The following is a 17343-nucleotide window of genomic DNA, read 5'->3' as shown; positions in this document are numbered from 1 at the left end:
GATTGCATCCTCTTGTTCTTCGAAAGCTGCTACACAAATGTGATTTCCTTAGGAAGGCCTTCCCCCTCCTGTCTCCCACCAGACAAGTTTCCTTGTGGTACCTAGTCATGGCACGTCTCATTAATCTGTATGGCTGTTGGATTAGTTTTTGCCTCCCTTATCAGACTGTGAGTAACACAAGGATGGGATGGCCTGGTCTCTCTCTGCCCACCGTTGTACCTAGCAGAGTGTCTCATGGGCACTCAATAAATGTTGACTAAGGTAACCTATATGCAGGTCAGGAAGCAAGTTAGAACTGGACATGGAACAACAGACTGATTCCAAATAGGAAAAGGAGTGCATCAGGCTGTATATTGTCACCCTGCTTGTTTAACTTATATGCAGAGTACATCATGAGAAACACTGGGCTGGAAGAAGCACAAGCTGGAATCAAGATTGCAGGGAGAAATATCAATAACCTCAGATATGCAGATGACACCACCCTTATGGCAGAAAGTGAAGAGGAACTAAAAAGCCTCTTGATGAAAGTGAAAGGCTTTTTCATCAAAAAGTTGGCTTAAAGCTCAACATTCAGAAAACTAAGATCATGGCATCTGGTCCCATCACTTCATGGCAAATAGATGGGGAAACAGTGTCAGACTTTATTTTTTGGGGCTCCAAAATCACTGCAGATGGTGATTGCAGCCATGAAATTAAAAGACGCTTACTCCTTGGAAGGAAAGTTATGACCAACCTAGATAGCATATTAACAAGCAGAGACATTACATTGCCAACAAAGGTCCGTCTAGTCGAGGCTATGGTTTTTCCAGTGGTCATGTATGGATGTGAGAGTTGGACTGTGAAGAAAGCTGAGCACCGAAGAATTGATGCTTTTGAACTGTGGTGTTGGAGAAGACTCTTGAGAGTCCCTTGGACTGCAAGGAGATCCAACCAGTCAATCCTAAAGGAGATCAGTCCTGGGTGTTCATTGGAAGGACTGATGCTGAAGTGGAAACTCCAATACTTTGGCCACCTCATGCGAAGAGCTGACTCATTTGAAAAGACCCTGATGCTGGGAGGGATTGGGGGCAGGAGGAAAAGGGGACGACAGAGGATGAGATGGCTGGATGGCATCACCGACTAGATGGACATGAGTTTGGGTAAACTCTGGGAGTTGGTGATGGACAGGGAGGCCTGGTGTGCTGCGATTCATGGGGTTGCAGTCGGACACGACTGAGCGACTGAACTGAACTGAAGGGTAGCAAATGAGACTTGTAAAATACCTGATAGCACCTGAAAGTTGGTTCATTATTATTATTCAGAGGCTTCCTGAAGGGGTGGGGTTTGAGCAGGATCTTCAGGTGAGGGGGCAGAGCAAAGGCGAAGCTCCCAGTTTGGATGGCCTGGAAAAGCCACGCCTTTGCCTCTCACCTCATTTCTCATTTGTAAAACCGGCAAGGGTTGGAAAAAATGACCGGAGGCTCTGGCTTTCCACGGCCCTGGCATCCTCACAGCCTCCATATTCTCCGTAAGAGGGTTACCGCCCCGCAGGCCCTGATTTCCGTCCTATCAAGTCCACCCAGTTTTTTGCACAGACCTGTGTCCTCCCAAGCCCCAAGTATACGGTCTGCAGTCCCGTGAACGGCCGCCGAGCGGCGCTCAGAGACCAGCCTGCTGCCCGCCGTATCAGCGAAGACACTCCCCCGGCCGGTTCGGTGCCTGGGCCTGCCCGTCGCCGCTTCCCTCCCGCCCTCCCTTCCTGTCCGCAGCGTCCGGGCCGACCGCCACCAGCAGCCATGCTGGGCGCGCGGACCTTACGGTGCCGCGGCTTCCTGCTGCCCGGGGCCGGGCCAGTCCTCGCCTTGAGCTACAGGTACGGGCGGGCGAGGGTCACGCTTCAGCACCCGACGCCTGCGGAGCCCGGGGGTTAGTTGTCCTGGCGCTGGTCCCCTGTGCCTGCCCGGTCACCTCCCCACCCCATGCCTGCCTTCCCCCCAGACTAGGGCCAGCTCCTGCGACCGGGCTCAGACGGTAATCCTCTTCTCTCTCCCTCCCCTCCAGCTGCAGGGCTTGCTTGCTGCAGGAACTCTGTTCTGACACCATCTCCAGGAAGCTTTCCTTGAACCCCAATGCTTGGCCAAGGGTCCTTGTCCAACAGCACTCTGGGCTGGCCTGTCACAGCCCTTGATGCTGCAAGAGCTTGTCATTACTTAGGCCTGCCCCTCCCAGGTGGAGCTCCCTGAGATCAGAGCCAGTTACTAATTCTCTGAGGGTAATGGGGATCTGGCACAGGACCTGGCCCCCCAGAAGTGCCCACTGGATGGATATTGAGTGAGGGAGTTCCTGATGCCAAATGAATTTCTTCTCCTTGCCCCTCACCTGGCCCAGTCCTACACACAGCAGCCAGCAGCCTTCCTGCCCAGATCACATACCCAGGCAGGCATGCCAGAGATAACCTCCAGCCCAGTCACCCTGGGTGGGGCCCGGTGAGAGGGAGAGAATGGAGCCTGAAAGACCATTCCACCCATTGTGACTCGCCCTGACCTCACAGTCATCATCGTTCCCACCACCAGGTCGAGAGGCTGGGGGAGACTAACCTGGCAGGGAGCCCCCAATGAGCCACCTTTCTTCACCCCCCCAAAAACACAAGGGGGAGCACAAAGCCCACGGTCTCCCCCGTGGTTCAGAAAGGTGGGTTGGGCTGGGAGCAGGGGGTTCCGGGAGAGGTACCACGGGGTGTGGGGGGTCGGGGGATGGTCAGGTGGGCCTCTGGGCTGGGTGTAGGTGGAAGCAGTGGAAACTCCTGGTCTGACCTGCCTGACCCACCTGCCCACACCAGGGGTAGCTCCTCCCGGGACAAGGACCGAAGTGTGACGGTCAGTAGTTCGGTGCCTATGCCTGCTGGAGCGAAGGGGAGCCGGACTAACTGCCCTCAGTCCACGCCCCAGAAGGTCCCCAACCGCCTGATCAATGAGAAGTCACCGTACCTCCTGCAACATGCCTACAACCCTGTGGACTGGTGAGTCCTCTCCTGATGCCCTCCTGGGGCAGCTAGACCCTCAATCTTCCTTCTGCCCCCCTCCCGAGCTAGTGAGTGATGCCCCACTGTACTGGCCTTAGGTACCCCTGGGGACAGGAAGCCTTTGACAAGGCCAAGAAAGAAAACAAGCCAATTTTTCTTTCAGGTACTGCATCCACCATTCCTGGGATGGGCGCAGGGGAGTGGTGGTAGATAGGGGATGGGTCCTTTGGGCCTGGGGCCTTCCAGGAAACTAGATGCTAGGGCATCGTAGGCCCAGCTGGAGCCCTTTGGCTTCCCCTCTCTGACCAGTCACTGGTCCTCCCTGGTCCCCGTGGCCCCATTCCAGTGGGATACTCCACCTGCCACTGGTGCCACATGATGGAAGAGGAGTCCTTCCAGAACGAGGAGATTGGCCGCCTGCTCAGTGAGGACTTTGTCAGCGTGAAGGTGGACCGGGAGGAGCGGCCTGACGTGGACAAGGTGTATATGACCTTTGTGCAGGTGAGTGGTCTTCCCTTGGATGGGTGGCTGCCCGTGTACGTGGGGCTGCTCCCCTCACCCTTGCCCTCTCTCTGCCAGGCCACCAGCAGTGGCGGGGGCTGGCCCATGAGTGTGTGGTTGACTCCCAACCTACAGCCCTTTGTGGGGGGCACCTACTTTCCCCCTGAGGATGGCTTGACCCGAGTTGGCTTCCGCACGGTGTTGTTGAGGATACGGGACCAGGTGGGTATGCCCTGGGGGATAGAGGGGGCCGGGGGTCAAGGGTGAGGAAAACAAGGGGTCTTCACCCCATGCTGACCTCCAGGTCTGCCCCCTGCCTCCCACAGTGGAAACAGAACAAGAGTACCCTGCTAGAAAACAGTCAGCGGGTCACCACCGCTCTGCTGGCTCGGTCGGCGATCAGTATGGGTGACCGCCAGCTGCCGCCTTCCGCTGCCACCATGAACAGCCGCTGCTTCCAGCAACTGGATGAGGGCTATGATGAGGAGTATGGTGGCTTTGCCGAGGCCCCCAAGTTCCCCACACCAGGTCGATGCCCCCTTGCCCTGTGCCCACTCCAGCCCTGGCCTGGCCTTCCAAAGCCTACCCTTGTCAGTGACCTCTTCTGACTCCTGCCTTGGTTCTTAACTTCCCACTCTCCTGTCTGGCCAGTGACCGCCTAACCCCATCCTGCCTATCAGTAGCTGTCTAGTGAAGCTCTGACTTTTGGTCTTAGCAGGGACTGTCTCTGATGCTGACCTTGGTGATTACCACCTGTCCTGTGGGTTGACCTAGCCTATCCAGAGAGACTGCCTATTGAGTGAACCCCTAACCCTAGCCTGGCCAGAGTCCTGATCACCCAGATCTCGGCCCCCTGCCCTTCCTGTTCTCTAACCTGCATGTTCTTGGTGTCCGCAGTGATCCTGAGTTTCCTGTTCTCCTACTGGCTCAGCCACCGGCTAACCCAGGACGGTTCTCGGGCCCAGCAGATGGCCTTGCATACCCTGAAGATGATGGCCAACGGGGGAATCCGAGACCACGTGGGGCAGGTGAGGGGGGGTGCCCAGGCATTCCTTGGAGAGGGCGCTGGTGGCAGCGGGTGGAGGCAGTGGCTGGGGTCAGCCTCCAGTCCCATGTTTGTCCTGGCACAGGGCTTCCACCGCTACTCCACGGACCGCCAGTGGCACGTCCCCCACTTTGAGAAGATGCTATATGACCAGGCACAGCTCACAGTGGCCTATTCACAAGCCTTCCAGGTGACCCCTGACCCCAGCCCTGAGCGGAGAGCCAGCCTGTCCACCTGCTCTTGGCTGCCCCTTCCAGGGCCTTCCTGGTGACCTGTGGCTCCCCCTTAGCTTCACCCCTAATTCAGTCTCATGTCCACTACCCAGCCTCCCTCCCTGCCCCCCCTGGGAGAACACTTACTGCCCACCTTGTACCTAGAGACCTCTGCTTACAGCCTCCTTCCTCCCCACTCAGATCTCTGGTGACGAGTTCTACTCCGAAGTGGCCAAAGGTATCCTGCAGTACGTTGCTCGGAACCTGAGTCACCGGGTGTGTGTCCACTGAGGCAGGCGGGCCTGGCTGCGGGAGGGCTGGGGGCCTCCACTGCCCTGAAGGGAGGGGCCAGCCAACTCTCCCCTCCCTACAGTCTGGAGGCTTCTATAGTGCAGAGGACGCAGACTCCCCCCCGGAGCGGGGCATGCGGCCCAAAGAGGGCGCCTTCTACTTGTGGACTGTCAAGGAGGTCCAGCAACTCCTCCCTGAGTCTGTGCCGGGTGCCACCGAGCCTCTGACCTCAGGCCAGCTCCTCATGAAGCACTATGGGCTCACGGAGGCTGGCAACATCGGCCCCAGTCAGGTGAGGACTGCTGAGATCACAGGAGGGGTCTTGAAACCACGCAGGCCAGTGGACTCCCTCGGTCAAGAGCTGTCTTTCTCAGGACCCCAAGGGGGAGCTGCAGGGCCAGAACGTGCTGACCGTCCGGTATTCGCTGGAGCTGACTGCCGCCCGCTTTGGCCTGGACGTGGAGGCCGTACGAACCTTACTCAATTCAGGTCTCGAGAAGCTCTTCCAGGCCCGGAAACATCGGCCGAAGCCGCACTTGGACAGCAAGATGCTGGCTGCCTGGAATGGTGAGGTGGTGTGTCTGAGGCCTGATCTGTATATCGAATTCCCCTTCACAAGGGCCTTATGTATGTCAGGCACCTGCTTAATATTAATTTTTTCTTTGTCAGGTTTATTGTCCTTAATTTACAAATGAGTGAATTGAAGCCTACAGTAATCCAACCAAGGTCATACAGAGATAGGAGCCCAGCCCTGCCTGGCTCTGGAGCTTAAACTCTTATGCACTTGCCCTGTTGCTCCAGGGAGATGTCAGAGCTTGGGGGGTTGGGATGGATATACCGGGAGGGCCCCGGCCGGGGTCACAACCACCTGTGTCTCCTACTTCCAGGACTGATGGTGTCTGGCTTTGCTGTGACTGGGGCTGTTCTGGGCCAGGAGAGGGTGATCAACTATGCCATCAATGGTGCCAAGTTCCTGAAGCGGCACATGTTTGACGTGGCCAGTGGCCGCCTAATGCGGACCTGCTATGCAGGCGCTGGTGGGACTGTGGAACACAGGTAGGGTACCGGGCAGCCTGGGAAGGCTTGCCTCCCTAGGCATCCCAGGCCTCTCTCTGCCCCTCTCCTCCCCTCTGGGTAGGTGCTAGTCCTGGTTCTGCTTTCTGCCTACTCTGAGCTCTTACCCTCCTTGAGACCATTTGCTCATCTGAGAAATGGGCTAACAGGACCTACTCAAGAGCTAGATTTTGAGGGTTAAATAAAAGCATGTGAAAAGGGCCTCTTCTGTGAAAGTGCCTTTCTTCCTGGCCTGTCCCCTCCCCAATGCCTGTCCCCCTAGCAACCCGCCCTGCTGGGGCTTCCTGGAGGACTACGCCTTTGTGGTGAGGGGCCTGCTGGACTTGTACGAGGCCTCACAGGAGAGTGCGTGGCTCGAGTGGGCTCTGCGGCTGCAGGACACGCAGGACAGGCTCTTCTGGGACTCCCGGGGCGGCGGCTACTTCTGCAGTGAGGCTGAGCTGGGGGCTGGCCTGCCGCTGCGTCTGAAGGACGGTCAGTGAGGGTGTGGAGCTGGCCTGGGGTACTGGACCCAACTGGGCTTGGTTTTTCCTGGGGGAGGAGTAAGTGCAGTGTGGTGGTGAAGAGCTGGCAAGGGCAGAGCCCAGGCCCTCTTGGGCTTACATCTTTAGCACTGAGTGACTTTGAATTGGTCTCTACATTTCAGAGCCTCAGATTCTTAATATGCAAAATGGAGCTAATGGTGGCATTTCCTTACATGGTTGACATGAAGATTAATGTAGCTATTCTGTGAGCATGCTTGGTGACAGTAACTGACATGCCTAGATAGACTAAACAAGGCCAACTTCATCCCTACTCTCATAAGGCTTCCTAGGCAGTCAGGGAGACAGTGCACAGACAGTACTGTTTAAAGCAAAATCGCACACACAAATGCAGTTAAAATTGTGAGTGCCATGGAGAAGTAGGAGCTGCCCACTGTGTACCCTGTTCCTGACTTTTCTCAGTGGCATTTAGCATCACCTGATGCATCTAGTCTGTTAACGGCACCCAGATTTAAGCATCATGGGGTCAGGATATTGTCACTGCTGTAAACCTAGGATCTCCTGCATGTCTGGTATGTAATGAGATGCTCAATAAATGTTAACTGAATGACTGAAAGGGCCCTGACAGAACAATGGTAGGGCCCAACTCAGCAGGGAAGTCAAATTAAACCTGTACAGGTGTCATTTAACCAAGGACTGGAGGGCAAGATAGAGCCATGTGGTCCTGCAGGAGCAGGAGAAGGATTTCAGGTGGAGGGAACAGCCCCCAAGAGGCTCTGAATGGGCAGCTTGTGTCCTGGAGGGCAGAGGGGCAGAGGCCAGCATGAGGGGAGGATGCCCGGGGGGCTGGATCCCTGCAGGGTCTTACAAATGTGGCAAGGAGTAGAAGGCTCTGGTGAGTTTCGAGTTGGTTGTAATCTGCTCTGGTTTAGATCTCAGAGTATCATTCTGACTGATGGTAGAGGAGAGATGGGGAAACAGGGAGGCTAGGTAGGAAGCCGTTAGTTGTGCTCAGTCCAGGCAAGTGATGGCGAAGGTCCAGACAAGGCAGAAGTACAAGATGGGAGAAGTGGTCAGGTTGGATCTATTCTGGTCACAGACCCTGCAGATTCACAGTGGATTAGAAGTGGGAGGTGGGGAAGTCGGAAGGAGGGGCAGTTGGTGGTTGGGTGGAGGTTTCAGTTGGGAGATGCAGGACCCTGGGGGGCAACAGCTCAGTCTGGGCAGGTGGAGTTGAGGAAGCATGTAAGGGTGCAAAGGGCCAGTTACAGCTGGGCCTGGCATTCATTCTCAGACCTGGGACAGGAGCCAGTGGGCAGGGACTCCACCCCATCCCCCTGCCATCCTGGCAACAGTCCTGGATCAGGGTCCTGGGACCCAGTGATCCTCCCTCCCTGTCCCCTGCAGACCAGGATGGCGCAGAGCCCAGTGCCAACTCCGTGTCGGCTCACAACCTGCTTCGGCTGCATGGTTTCACGGGCCACAAGGACTGGATGGACAAGTGTGTGTGCCTATTGACCGCCTTCTCCGAGCGCATGCGCCGTGTCCCCGTGGCATTGCCTGAGATGGTCCGTGCCCTCTCAGCCCACCAGCAGACCCTCAAGCAGGTGGGGCCCTTGGGCTGGGACCCAGGGTGGAAGGGAAGCTGGGGTTGCAGTGGAGGCATGGAGTGGAGTTTCTGGGGCTGTCCCCAGAGCTCAGGTCCATGAGTGTGTAGCCCTGTGTGCGTGTGTGTCTCCGAGGGAATGTCTGTAAGGCTCCTTTTTTCAGGCAGGAGAGTCTGTATGTGTCTGAGGCAGGTCTCCATCATGAGCAGGTGCCTTTGTGAGTTCCTATGAGTAGGGTTCTCAGAGGAGAGGGTTAAATGTGGATCTCTGTGGTTGCTGAAATGTGTGTCTGTGTGCCTCTGTGTGTCGGTGTAGTTGGGTCAGCAGTGCAGTGTGTGCAGGTATATGCCTCTGGCTGTATGTCCCTATGTGTGTGATTGCTCTGTGTGTGCATCTGGATTTGCATAACTCTGGAGGTGTGTGACCGTGTTCCTGCCTTTCGGTGTGTGCTGGGGTGAGTGATCACCAGTACATGATTGCTTGGTTGTATGCGTATGCCCCATGTTTAGGTTTGCCTGCCTATATTTGTATGTTTGCCTGTATATCTGTGCCTCTGTGTGTGTGTGTTTATGTGTGTCTGGTGTCTGCCTCCCTGTGGGCATCTGCTCTGTGTATGTGTGATGACTCTGTGTCTCCCTGTGTGTGGCTCTCTGTGTTTCTGTGTGTCTTCCCGTGTGTCACGTCTTATGTGTGTGTGCTGGTGTCTCTGACTGTGTGTGCGTGTCCCCGTGTGTCTCTGTCGCTACATATGACCCTGCCACTTAGTGTATTCTCATTTGTGTGTGTGTGTATGTGTACATGTTCTCACCTGCTGAGCAGTGAATCTGATGCAGCCTCCTGGCAGCTGATCTGGGGGATGCTGAGTCCCCATTTCTCCTTAGGCATATAGGATGGGTGGCAGGGGGATGGGGAGGGCCTGTTAGGTCTGGATCCAGCCTCTTTGCATCAGTCACTGGAGTTACCTTTCTGTTCTGGCTAGATTGTGATCTGTGGAGACCCTCAGGCCAAGGATACCAAGGCTCTGTTGCAGTGTGTCCACTCCATCTACATCCCTAACAAGGTTTGGTCTCTGAGCCCAGCCCCACTCTCAGCCTCCCCTGCCCGGGACCCCTCACTTCCTCAGCTCCCTGGTATCTCTGGCTCCTCTGAAGGCTTGGGGAAGAAACCCACCAATGGGTCCTGCTGGTGTCTGGGTGGCCCCAGGTGACTCTCTCTGACGCTCTCCCAGGTGCTGATTCTGGCTGATGGGGACCCCTCGAGCTTCCTGTCCCGCCAGCTGCCCTTCCTGAATACCCTTCGGCGGCTAGAAGACCGGGCCACTGCCTATGTGTGTGAGAATCAGGCCTGCTCGATGCCCATCACCGAGCCCTGCGAACTACGGAAACTGCTCCATCAGTGACTGCCTCCCCTACCTTGGGCTGGGGCAGAAGGTGGAGCTTCCCAACCAACCAGAGACTCAGGCCCTGCAGGGCCCTGCAGAACCTTTGGCCACCCCCAGGCACCATGTCAAGAGGTGACCTCGGCCATCCTTGCTGCTCCCCCCTGAGCACCCACTCACCCTGGAATAAACCTAACAGCGTCCCGCGGTAACCTCTGGGCCTCAGCCTTGCTTGTGAGAGGGGGGCCTCGGGCTCCAGCATGGGAACCAGCAGCCCAGGGTCCTTTTTTCTGGGAGCCCCTAGATGACCCCCCTGCATTCTTGGATTACTCTTTTACCTTCAAAGGTCACCAGACTGACTCTGCCCCCCTCCATGGTCATTGCAACCTGAGTGAAGCTGAGGTCAGGGGACTGGTAATGGTCACCAGGGATGGGGGTGGGGTGTGGACTTGCACACAAGAGGTGAAAGACCAGTCCTTGCCCTCAGACAGGGTTAAGAAAGGGCGCACTGCCTCTCTTCCCGTTGTTTCCTCCAATTTTAAGCTGGAGATACCCATATGAGCTTTTATTTTTCATGGAATTTTCATATTTTCTGGTCCTTCCCATTGTCTCCTCCAATTTTAAGCTGGGGAAGTGGGATGCTTCATATGAGCTTTTATTTTTCATGGAATTTGCATATTTTCTGGTCCATTATAGGAGCTGCTATTATCAGGACCACAGACATTTCTTTTGGGGTATCTATCCAGCTCCCAGCCTTCCCACAGGAAGTTGTATTGTCCATCCCCCTGATTTCATATATGTCAGTCCAGGGAAAGAGTTTTTTTTTTCACTTGGAGCATCTGTTGGGTTGGAAGTCCTTCTCCAAACCTGAGTACTTCCTGCTTCAGGGACAACCTCTCCCTGCCTGTGATCTCCTTCTGTTCCCTCAGTGTTGGGAGATGTTCACAAGATTCATCCTTGGCACCAACACCTTCACAGGTCCTGGAAACCCCATCTAGTTTTCCTCCAGGGAGAAGGGACTAGAAGCATTCTTTGGGAAGGGCAAGTACAGAGTAATAGGGCTGCACCTCAACCCTGAGCCCTTTGTGGGGTCTGATGAGCCTAGGTACCCTTGTAGCCCCAGAGCCAAGCAGTACAGAGAGCCAGGAGAGGCTGCTAGAGATAAGATCTGAATGGGGCCACTGCTTGTGGGGATGTCAGCAGAGGGGAGGAGTGGAGCTGGAAGGGGCTGGGAGACCGAAGTAAATCACTTCAAGTTCTGCTCAGGACCATCACCACCCCTTGCACACTGTTAATCACAGCCACAAATGGTCACTGGGACCTGGGTATGGGCAGATGGGCCGGTGGCTTGCCACCGGCCGATCTGGAGAGGATTAGGGCTCCAGCCCAACAAGGTCAGCTAGCCCTTTCTGGCTGAAGCCTGTTCACCCTGGCCAGGAAGTCTGGACAAGCAGAACCTGGTCTGGGGTGCAATGAGGAGGGAGAGTGGTGGTTTAGTCGGTAAGTCATGACCGACTGTTGCGACCCCATGGACAGAGAAGCCTGGCAGGCTACAGTCCATGGGATTCTCCAGGCAAGAATATTGGAGTAGGCGGATTCTTTACCAACTGAGCTACGAGGGAAGCCCAAGGAGGGAGGGGTGGAGTATGGTAAAGCACAGGTGGCCTTTTTTTTCAGCCCCAGCCCTGGCTTTGAAAATGTCTAGGCAGTTTGCAAAGCCCTCTTAACTCAGTTGTCCCACTGACCCTCATGAATGAGATGGCAAGGTAGGTATCTTCTGCTTCATACGAATAGTTGTTCAAGACCCAGAGAGGGTAAGAAAACTGGCCTGAAAGCATCCAACATCTCATTCTTTCTGGGGTCTTTGGCATACAATAAAGACTAGTAAGGCTTCCTCTTCCCCCAGGAAGTCTAGCTATAAAGGAGAGTCATTTGGTGTTTTCTGCCCCTCCATCCAGAATTCTGTGGTGGATAGGCAGTAGAGAATCCGCCTGCAATGCAGGAGACTCAGGTTCGACCCCTGGATTGGGAAGATCCCCTGGAGAAGGAAATGGCAACCCACTCCAGTATTCTTGCCTGGGAAATCCCATGGACAGAGAAGCCTGGCAGGCTACAATCCATAGGGTCCCCAAAGAGTTGGACACACCTGAGCAACTCGCCACCAACAACAGTGCCCCTTTATCCAGTCTTCTTTCTCATCTCACCTCTTTTCCTTGCCCTGATATCAGGCATGCACCTGACAATAAAAGTGAAAGTGAAAGTCAGTTGTGTCTGACTCTTTGTGACCCCATTCGTGGAATTCTCCAGGCCAGAATACTGAAGTAGGTAGCCTTTCCCTTCTCCAGGGGATCTTCCCAAACCAGGGATCAAACCCAGGTCTCCCGCATTGCAGGCGGATTCTTTACCAGCTGAGCCACATGGGAAGCCCAAGAATCCTGGAGTGGGTAGCCTATCCCTTCTCCAGCGGATCTTCGTGACCCAGGAATCGAACCAGGGTCTCCTGCGTTGCAGGTGGATTCTTTACAAACCGAGTGATCAGGAAGCCCACACCTGACAATGGGAGTTGGTAAATGAGTTCTGAGGAGAGTTAGGGCCTTAAAGTGTTAATTCTCTTAGGAATGCTTGCATTTTCTAAAGAGGGCACAACTGAGCATAAGTCTTGCTCAAATGTGGGGTTTTAAGTCTTCAGCCTCTCTTTCCCTTTTCTGGTCCCTCTTGAGTATACTCCTTGTTCTGCCAGTAGGACTGTCCTGGAGGAGCTGTGGGCCAGGGCCATTGGAGACAGGGCCTTGTAGTTTGGGCAGTCACTTAAGTAATTCCATCATTTCCTGGAGCCTCAGTTTCCTTATCTGAAAAATACCACCCAGTTCCCAGCACCCACCCAGCCACCAACTCCCAAGGCTGTGAGGTGACTAAATAGGACAGTGTTTCATTGCTGGGCAGAGAGCATCACCAATGGGAAGATTCTCTCAGTTCTGAGGGAGCCATCCAGACTTGGGGGAGGTGTAAATGGGAGTGGGCTGAAAGGGCTGGTGGAGCAGGGTCTATATGGAGGTTCTCCTCTAAAATCAGAGGTTTTAGACACAGACCAGCTGAGACCCAGAGAAAGGAATTTCTTATCCCTCCCATTCCCCTTGTCTGCCTGAGGTTATTTATTCATCTAACAGATTTATTAGGCACCTACTTACTATGTGTCACCAAAATGATAAGCAAAATGGACATAGCCCCTACCTTCAAGGAACATAGAGCCTAGAGGGGAATACAACCATTTCATTGCCATAAATAGAGACATAAACCCAGGCTGGGCCAAGTCCTCTGAGATTACAGACTCTGGCCTGACCCAGTACTGTGTCCTTAGCACTTTGGCACTTAGTAGGTACTATAATACTTACTAAATACTTGCTGAAAGAAGGCCACCCTGAGGAGGTAATGTCAGAGCTGAGGCTTTGGAGTTAAAGATGATTTCATGGCTTCCTTTGCCTTCTTTGTGGGTCCTGCCTCCCCCTTACCTCCTGCACTCAGACCAACAGTGAGCATCTCTGATAAGGATGTCAGAGTCCCCTGGTGTCCTGCAGAGGAGTCTGGATGCCTTAGGTGGCCCCAAGCTCAGGGATGATTTGCCCTGATGGTGCATGTTTATCTGCCCCCCTTTATGGGTATGTTCTAGAACAAAGTTCAACCCAGAGATAGGGGTTAGAGGATGGTCTGGGTGCTGGATAAAGGTGCGCGGTCTGCTGACCCTCAGGAAACCTGACCATTGGACTAGGCAAGCCTTTCTGGCTTCATTTGCTTTGTTAAGGGTTGGGGGTGATTAGAGTAGGGCCTCTTTCCCTGATCTTGTCTGGGAAGGGCAAGCCAACTCCGCGGACTGCTCACTGCCCAGAGGGAAAAAGGTGTCAGACTCTGAGGGCATACTGTAATAAATAGTCCCCTCTCCCAGAAGACCACTGAGAGTTCAAGACTGGCGCTGGGTGCAAGCTGGAATGAGAGCAGAGACTCCCGCCAGGAGAGAAAGGCACTTCTTCAGGGATCTGCTCATTAGCATGAAATGCAAAAAGCCCGGCCTCATTTGCACAACTAGGTGCCAGATTCGGCGAAAGGGCAACCTGGGAGGCAGCAACCGCTCTGCCCTCCCCCACTGCATTCCCTGAAACCCACTCGGGAGGGAGCTGAGACACCCAGCCAACTCGGCAGGAGGCGTGGGTGACGCAGCCTTGGGAGAGCGAAAAACGCCAGGGAGTCGGGGTGAGAGTAGGGGGGGATGGCGGGTTTAGCAAGGTCATCCAGTCCATTCCTCTGCCTCTCGGCGGTGGCATGTAAGCGGCCCTGAAGTCTCCAGAGAACTAACTGATCTGCTTGGCTGCGCAGTGTCTACCCCCAGCAGAGGTGGGAAAGCGCCTCCCGACGTCTTAATCCTGGATGCCCTCTCCGCCCCACTTCACTCCAGAGCTCCGCTCCAGGGTACACACCGCCTTTAGGGGTAGTGCTGCGGGAGAGAGGGACCCGGGGCCGACAAAGCCGGAGGATTCAGGAGGGAGAGGTGGGGTGAGGGCCGGGGTCTGCGCCCGTGTGCGTGAGCGTGAGTAGCAGCAAACCCTCGAGGACCTGCTCGGGGTAAGGTGGAAATGTGTGAGGAGAGTAGCCCTGCCAATCTGCTTTCCTGCAGACAGGCATACTGGAAATCGGGAAGGAGAAACTGAGGCACTGAATGCAGGCTTCGTGAAATTGCAGGTTAAGAGTCGGCAAAGCCCAGTTCTATGCTTCCACCGCCTGTCACACACTGGAGACCCCTGCAAGTCCCTTGGCAGGAAAATCCCCTTTCTCTGCAGTTGCTCTTAGAGATCTGGGCTCTGGGTCCATTGTGACCTGCCTGGGGCCATGTGTTCAAGCACGAAGCCCTCTCCGGAAGCTCAGGAGTGTCAACATGAGATCAAGGTCAGCAGGTTAGGGTTAGGAGATTAGGGTCAAAGTAGCAAAAGTGGACCTGGGAGGAGGACCAACAAGCCCAAGAGGTTGGAAGAGACCACGCCCAGACCCTGCCGGCTTCAACCTTTCCTTGGCTCCGCCCGTTTCCCTAAGTCTAGCGCCCCCCCAGCCTGAAGTCCTATCCCCCGGACTTCCCGCTCCGCTCGCCCCTTCCTCAGTCCTGCTCCCAGGCTCAACTCCAGGATGAAAGATTAACCAAGGTTTTGCTCTAGGACCCTGGTCACACCCCTCACTCCGGGCCGTCCGCTTCCTTCTGCACCAGGCCCTCCCAGAGCTGAGCCCCGCCCTCCATTTGCGGTCCAATTCTGGGGTCTTGGACAAAAGATGCCCCGGGGCCCGCGGCGATATCCCAGGACCCCACTCCAAATACTTTTGAGTCCCTGGGGCTCCCTCCAGAAGAGTCCCAGAGCCCTTAGCGGCCAATAGGAAAGTGGGTTCGGTCTGGGTAGCTGTCTAATTGGCTCCGGTCTTCGGGAGCTAACACCAGGGGCAAGAGGAGGGGAGAGGGGCGGTCCCGGGCTTTGGGGTGGGAACCGGATTCCAGCTGTGGCTCTCTCCCCGGCACCCCCGCCCTCACTGCCACGCCGACCGGCCAATGGACGTGCGGCTCGGGGCCGGCGGCGCGCGGTCATTGGCTGCGAGGCTGGCTGGGGAGAGGCGGGGCCGAGGCTTGAAGTTGGAGTGAGGGATCCAGCTGTGGTGTGCGCCCGGCTCCTCGCCGCCGCTTTCGCTCGCTCTCTCCGCGTCTCGGCCGGAGGAGGAGGCAGTGGCGCCGGCGACAGCTACGGCAGCAGCAGCCACCGCGGCGGCTGCGGCGGCGGCATCTCCGCCTCCACCCCCGCCTGGGACGGCCCCTCGTCACCTCCCCGCCCCTCCTGGACCGGGAGCCGGCCGCCGGGAGGAGGAAGGAGCCGCCCCCCACCCCCTCCAAACCCACCCCCAAAGAGATTCCTCCTCCCCTCCCCCGCCGCCGCTGGCGCGGAGCCGGGACGATGCTGACCCCTTAGATCCTGCTCCAGCTGCGCCGCGGGAAGAGGGGGCGCCCCTCCTCGGACCCCCCCCCCCCCCCCCCAGCCCTCTTCTCTGTCTCCCTCTTGGGGCCGCTTCGCCGAAGGTAGCGCCGAATCTGGCGACCGGAGCCTGGGCGCGAAGCGAAGAAGCCAGAACAAAGTGAGGGGAAGCCGGCCGGCTGGCCCGGGGGGCCCTAAAAGCACTGGGGAAGCGGGACTCGCGCCAGGCGGGGCTTCCCTTCGACCCGGCGCCCGGCGGGCAGCATGCCCCTGCGGGCAGGGGGATCTGGGCTGAACTGGCCCTCCCGGGGGCTCAGCCTGCGCCCTAGAGCCCCCCAGATGCGCCCCCGCCGGGGCCCCCCGCTTGCGTGAGGACACCTTTTCTGAGGGGCGCCGCTAGCCCCTCTCAAAACCTCCCGGGGCCCCGGCTGGCCAGAGGATGGACGAGGAGGAGGATGGAGCGGGCGCCGAGGAGTCAGGACAGCCCCGGAGCTTCATGCGGCTCAACGACCTGTCGGGGGCCAGGGACCGGCCGGGGCCGGGGTCGGCGGAGAAGGACCCCGGCAGCGCGGACTCCGAGGCGGAGGGGCTGCCGTACCCTGCACTGGCCCCGGTGGTTTTCTTCTACTTGAGCCAGGACAGCCGCCCGCGGAGCTGGTGTCTCCGCACGGTCTGTAACCCATATCCTCCGGGGCACGACGGCCGGGCTGGGGGGCCCGCAGGGGGGCGGGCCATCGCCTGAGGGAACCAAAAGCCAGGTGAGTCGGAGAAGTGAGCTTGGAAGATGGGCAGATGAGAGGGGGGCTGCTAGGGAGGGGAGGGGGTGTTAGAGTGGGAGCGGAGACGGGAGCAGGTTTGGCTGATACCCCAGGCGAGCCCCACCTCGGTATACACACACCTCAGTCCTCCTTGATGGGTTGGGATCCAGGCCAGGGAAAGAGAGGCGACGTGCCCCCATTGGTTGGCAGCTGGATGCTCTCCAGATGTGGGCAAGGGAGGGTCGTCATCCTCCAGATGTGGGAAGCTTCGGGAGCCCGGGAGCTCTATTCCGCCCGCCGCCAGTTAGCGAGCTGGGTTTGGTTTCCGAGTTTGGGGGGTGGGGTGGGGAGGAAGCTGCGGGTACGGGGGAGGGGGTACCGCAATCTCCTGGGTTTTCCTCCTGCCCCAGTTCCAAAGTTTGCAGTGGATTCTAGGGTCTAATTCCTCCACCCCACCCCGCCCCCGCCCCGACCTGGTCCTTGAGACTGACGTTTTCACTGACCCTGAGGGAGATGATGGGGGGTGGGGACCAGGTCCTAACCCCCGCCAACCCCCACCCCGCCGGTTGGAGGCACAACAAGGAGATTCCGGCGGCGGCTGATGTCAGGGGCGCAGAATGAGAACAAGATGTGGTGGCGGAGAGCTATCTGCCCCCAGAGTCGGAGTAAAGACCCTTTCAGCAGGAACCCAGGGCTCTGAGTGCCTCCCTTCTCCCCAGTTCTTTAGCCAATGCGGGGTGCTTAAGGTTGGCTTGGGGAGTTTTGTGCTAGATTTTTTCTTGTGGAGGGAAAGACCGTGGCAAGAGCTTTGGCAAGTGGGGGATGGGATTAAGCAGGTCCAAGTTACCCATCCCTTTTCTATAGGAGCACTCCTGCCCGACTGCAGAGCAGGTATGGGAGACCACAGCCTTCCGAGAAAGCAGTAGGGGCCACGGGGGACAGTGAGACTGTGAGCCAGTTCACTGAGGAAAGCTCGGGTCCACCACCTCATGTCTACT

The 17343-nt window shown here is 56.8% G+C and overlaps 1 protein-coding gene across 5 annotated transcripts; it reads left to right on the top strand.

Annotated features, from left to right (window-relative positions):
• Positions 1 to 1728: 1728 nt before the first annotated feature.
• Positions 1729 to 9803, top strand: SPATA20 (spermatogenesis associated 20). 5 transcript variants are annotated; one of them, XM_061143737.1, is made up of 18 exons: positions 1732 to 1852; positions 2041 to 2208; positions 2553 to 2670; positions 2819 to 2998; positions 3100 to 3164; positions 3348 to 3502; positions 3581 to 3724; positions 3829 to 4030; positions 4400 to 4530; positions 4633 to 4737; positions 4961 to 5035; positions 5133 to 5342; positions 5425 to 5617; positions 5938 to 6106; positions 6387 to 6598; positions 8014 to 8213; positions 9193 to 9273; positions 9442 to 9803. In XM_061143737.1, the coding sequence occupies exons 3-18, from the start codon at positions 2594 to 2596 to the stop codon at positions 9610 to 9612; spliced, it is 2370 nt and encodes a 789-aa protein (XP_060999720.1). In that variant the 5' UTR covers positions 1732 to 1852; positions 2041 to 2208; positions 2553 to 2593; the 3' UTR covers positions 9613 to 9803. The 5 variants fall into 5 exon arrangements, with proteins under 5 accessions (XP_060999718.1, XP_060999720.1, XP_060999717.1 ...); XM_061143734.1 differs by having other exon boundaries at positions 2041 to 2670; XM_061143736.1 differs by lacking the exon at positions 2041 to 2208 and having other exon boundaries at positions 1750 to 1852.
• Positions 9804 to 17343: the final 7540 nt, after the last annotated feature.

The sequence above is a fragment of the Dama dama genome, chromosome 5 (assembly GCF_033118175.1).
Source record: "Dama dama isolate Ldn47 chromosome 5, ASM3311817v1, whole genome shotgun sequence".
NCBI lineage: Eukaryota > Metazoa > Chordata > Mammalia > Artiodactyla > Cervidae > Dama > Dama dama.
Note: the sequence above shows the minus strand (reverse complement) of the source record. Positions and strands in the feature narration are given on the sequence as shown.

What these genes read in the sequence shown, in the direction of transcription:
- SPATA20 (XM_061143735.1), top strand. Translation starts at nt 1,776, where the DNA reads ATGCTGGGCGCGCGGACCTTACGGTGCCGCGGCTTCCTGCTGCCCGGG. An exon ending in TCCGAGACCACGTGGGGCAG is followed by an intron (nt 4,531 to 4,632) that starts GTGAGGGGGGGT and finishes GTCCTGGCACAG; the next exon opens with GGCTTCCACCGCTACTCCAC. An exon ending in CTCGGAACCTGAGTCACCGG is followed by an intron (nt 5,036 to 5,132) that starts GTGTGTGTCCAC and finishes CCCTCCCTACAG; the next exon opens with TCTGGAGGCTTCTATAGTGC.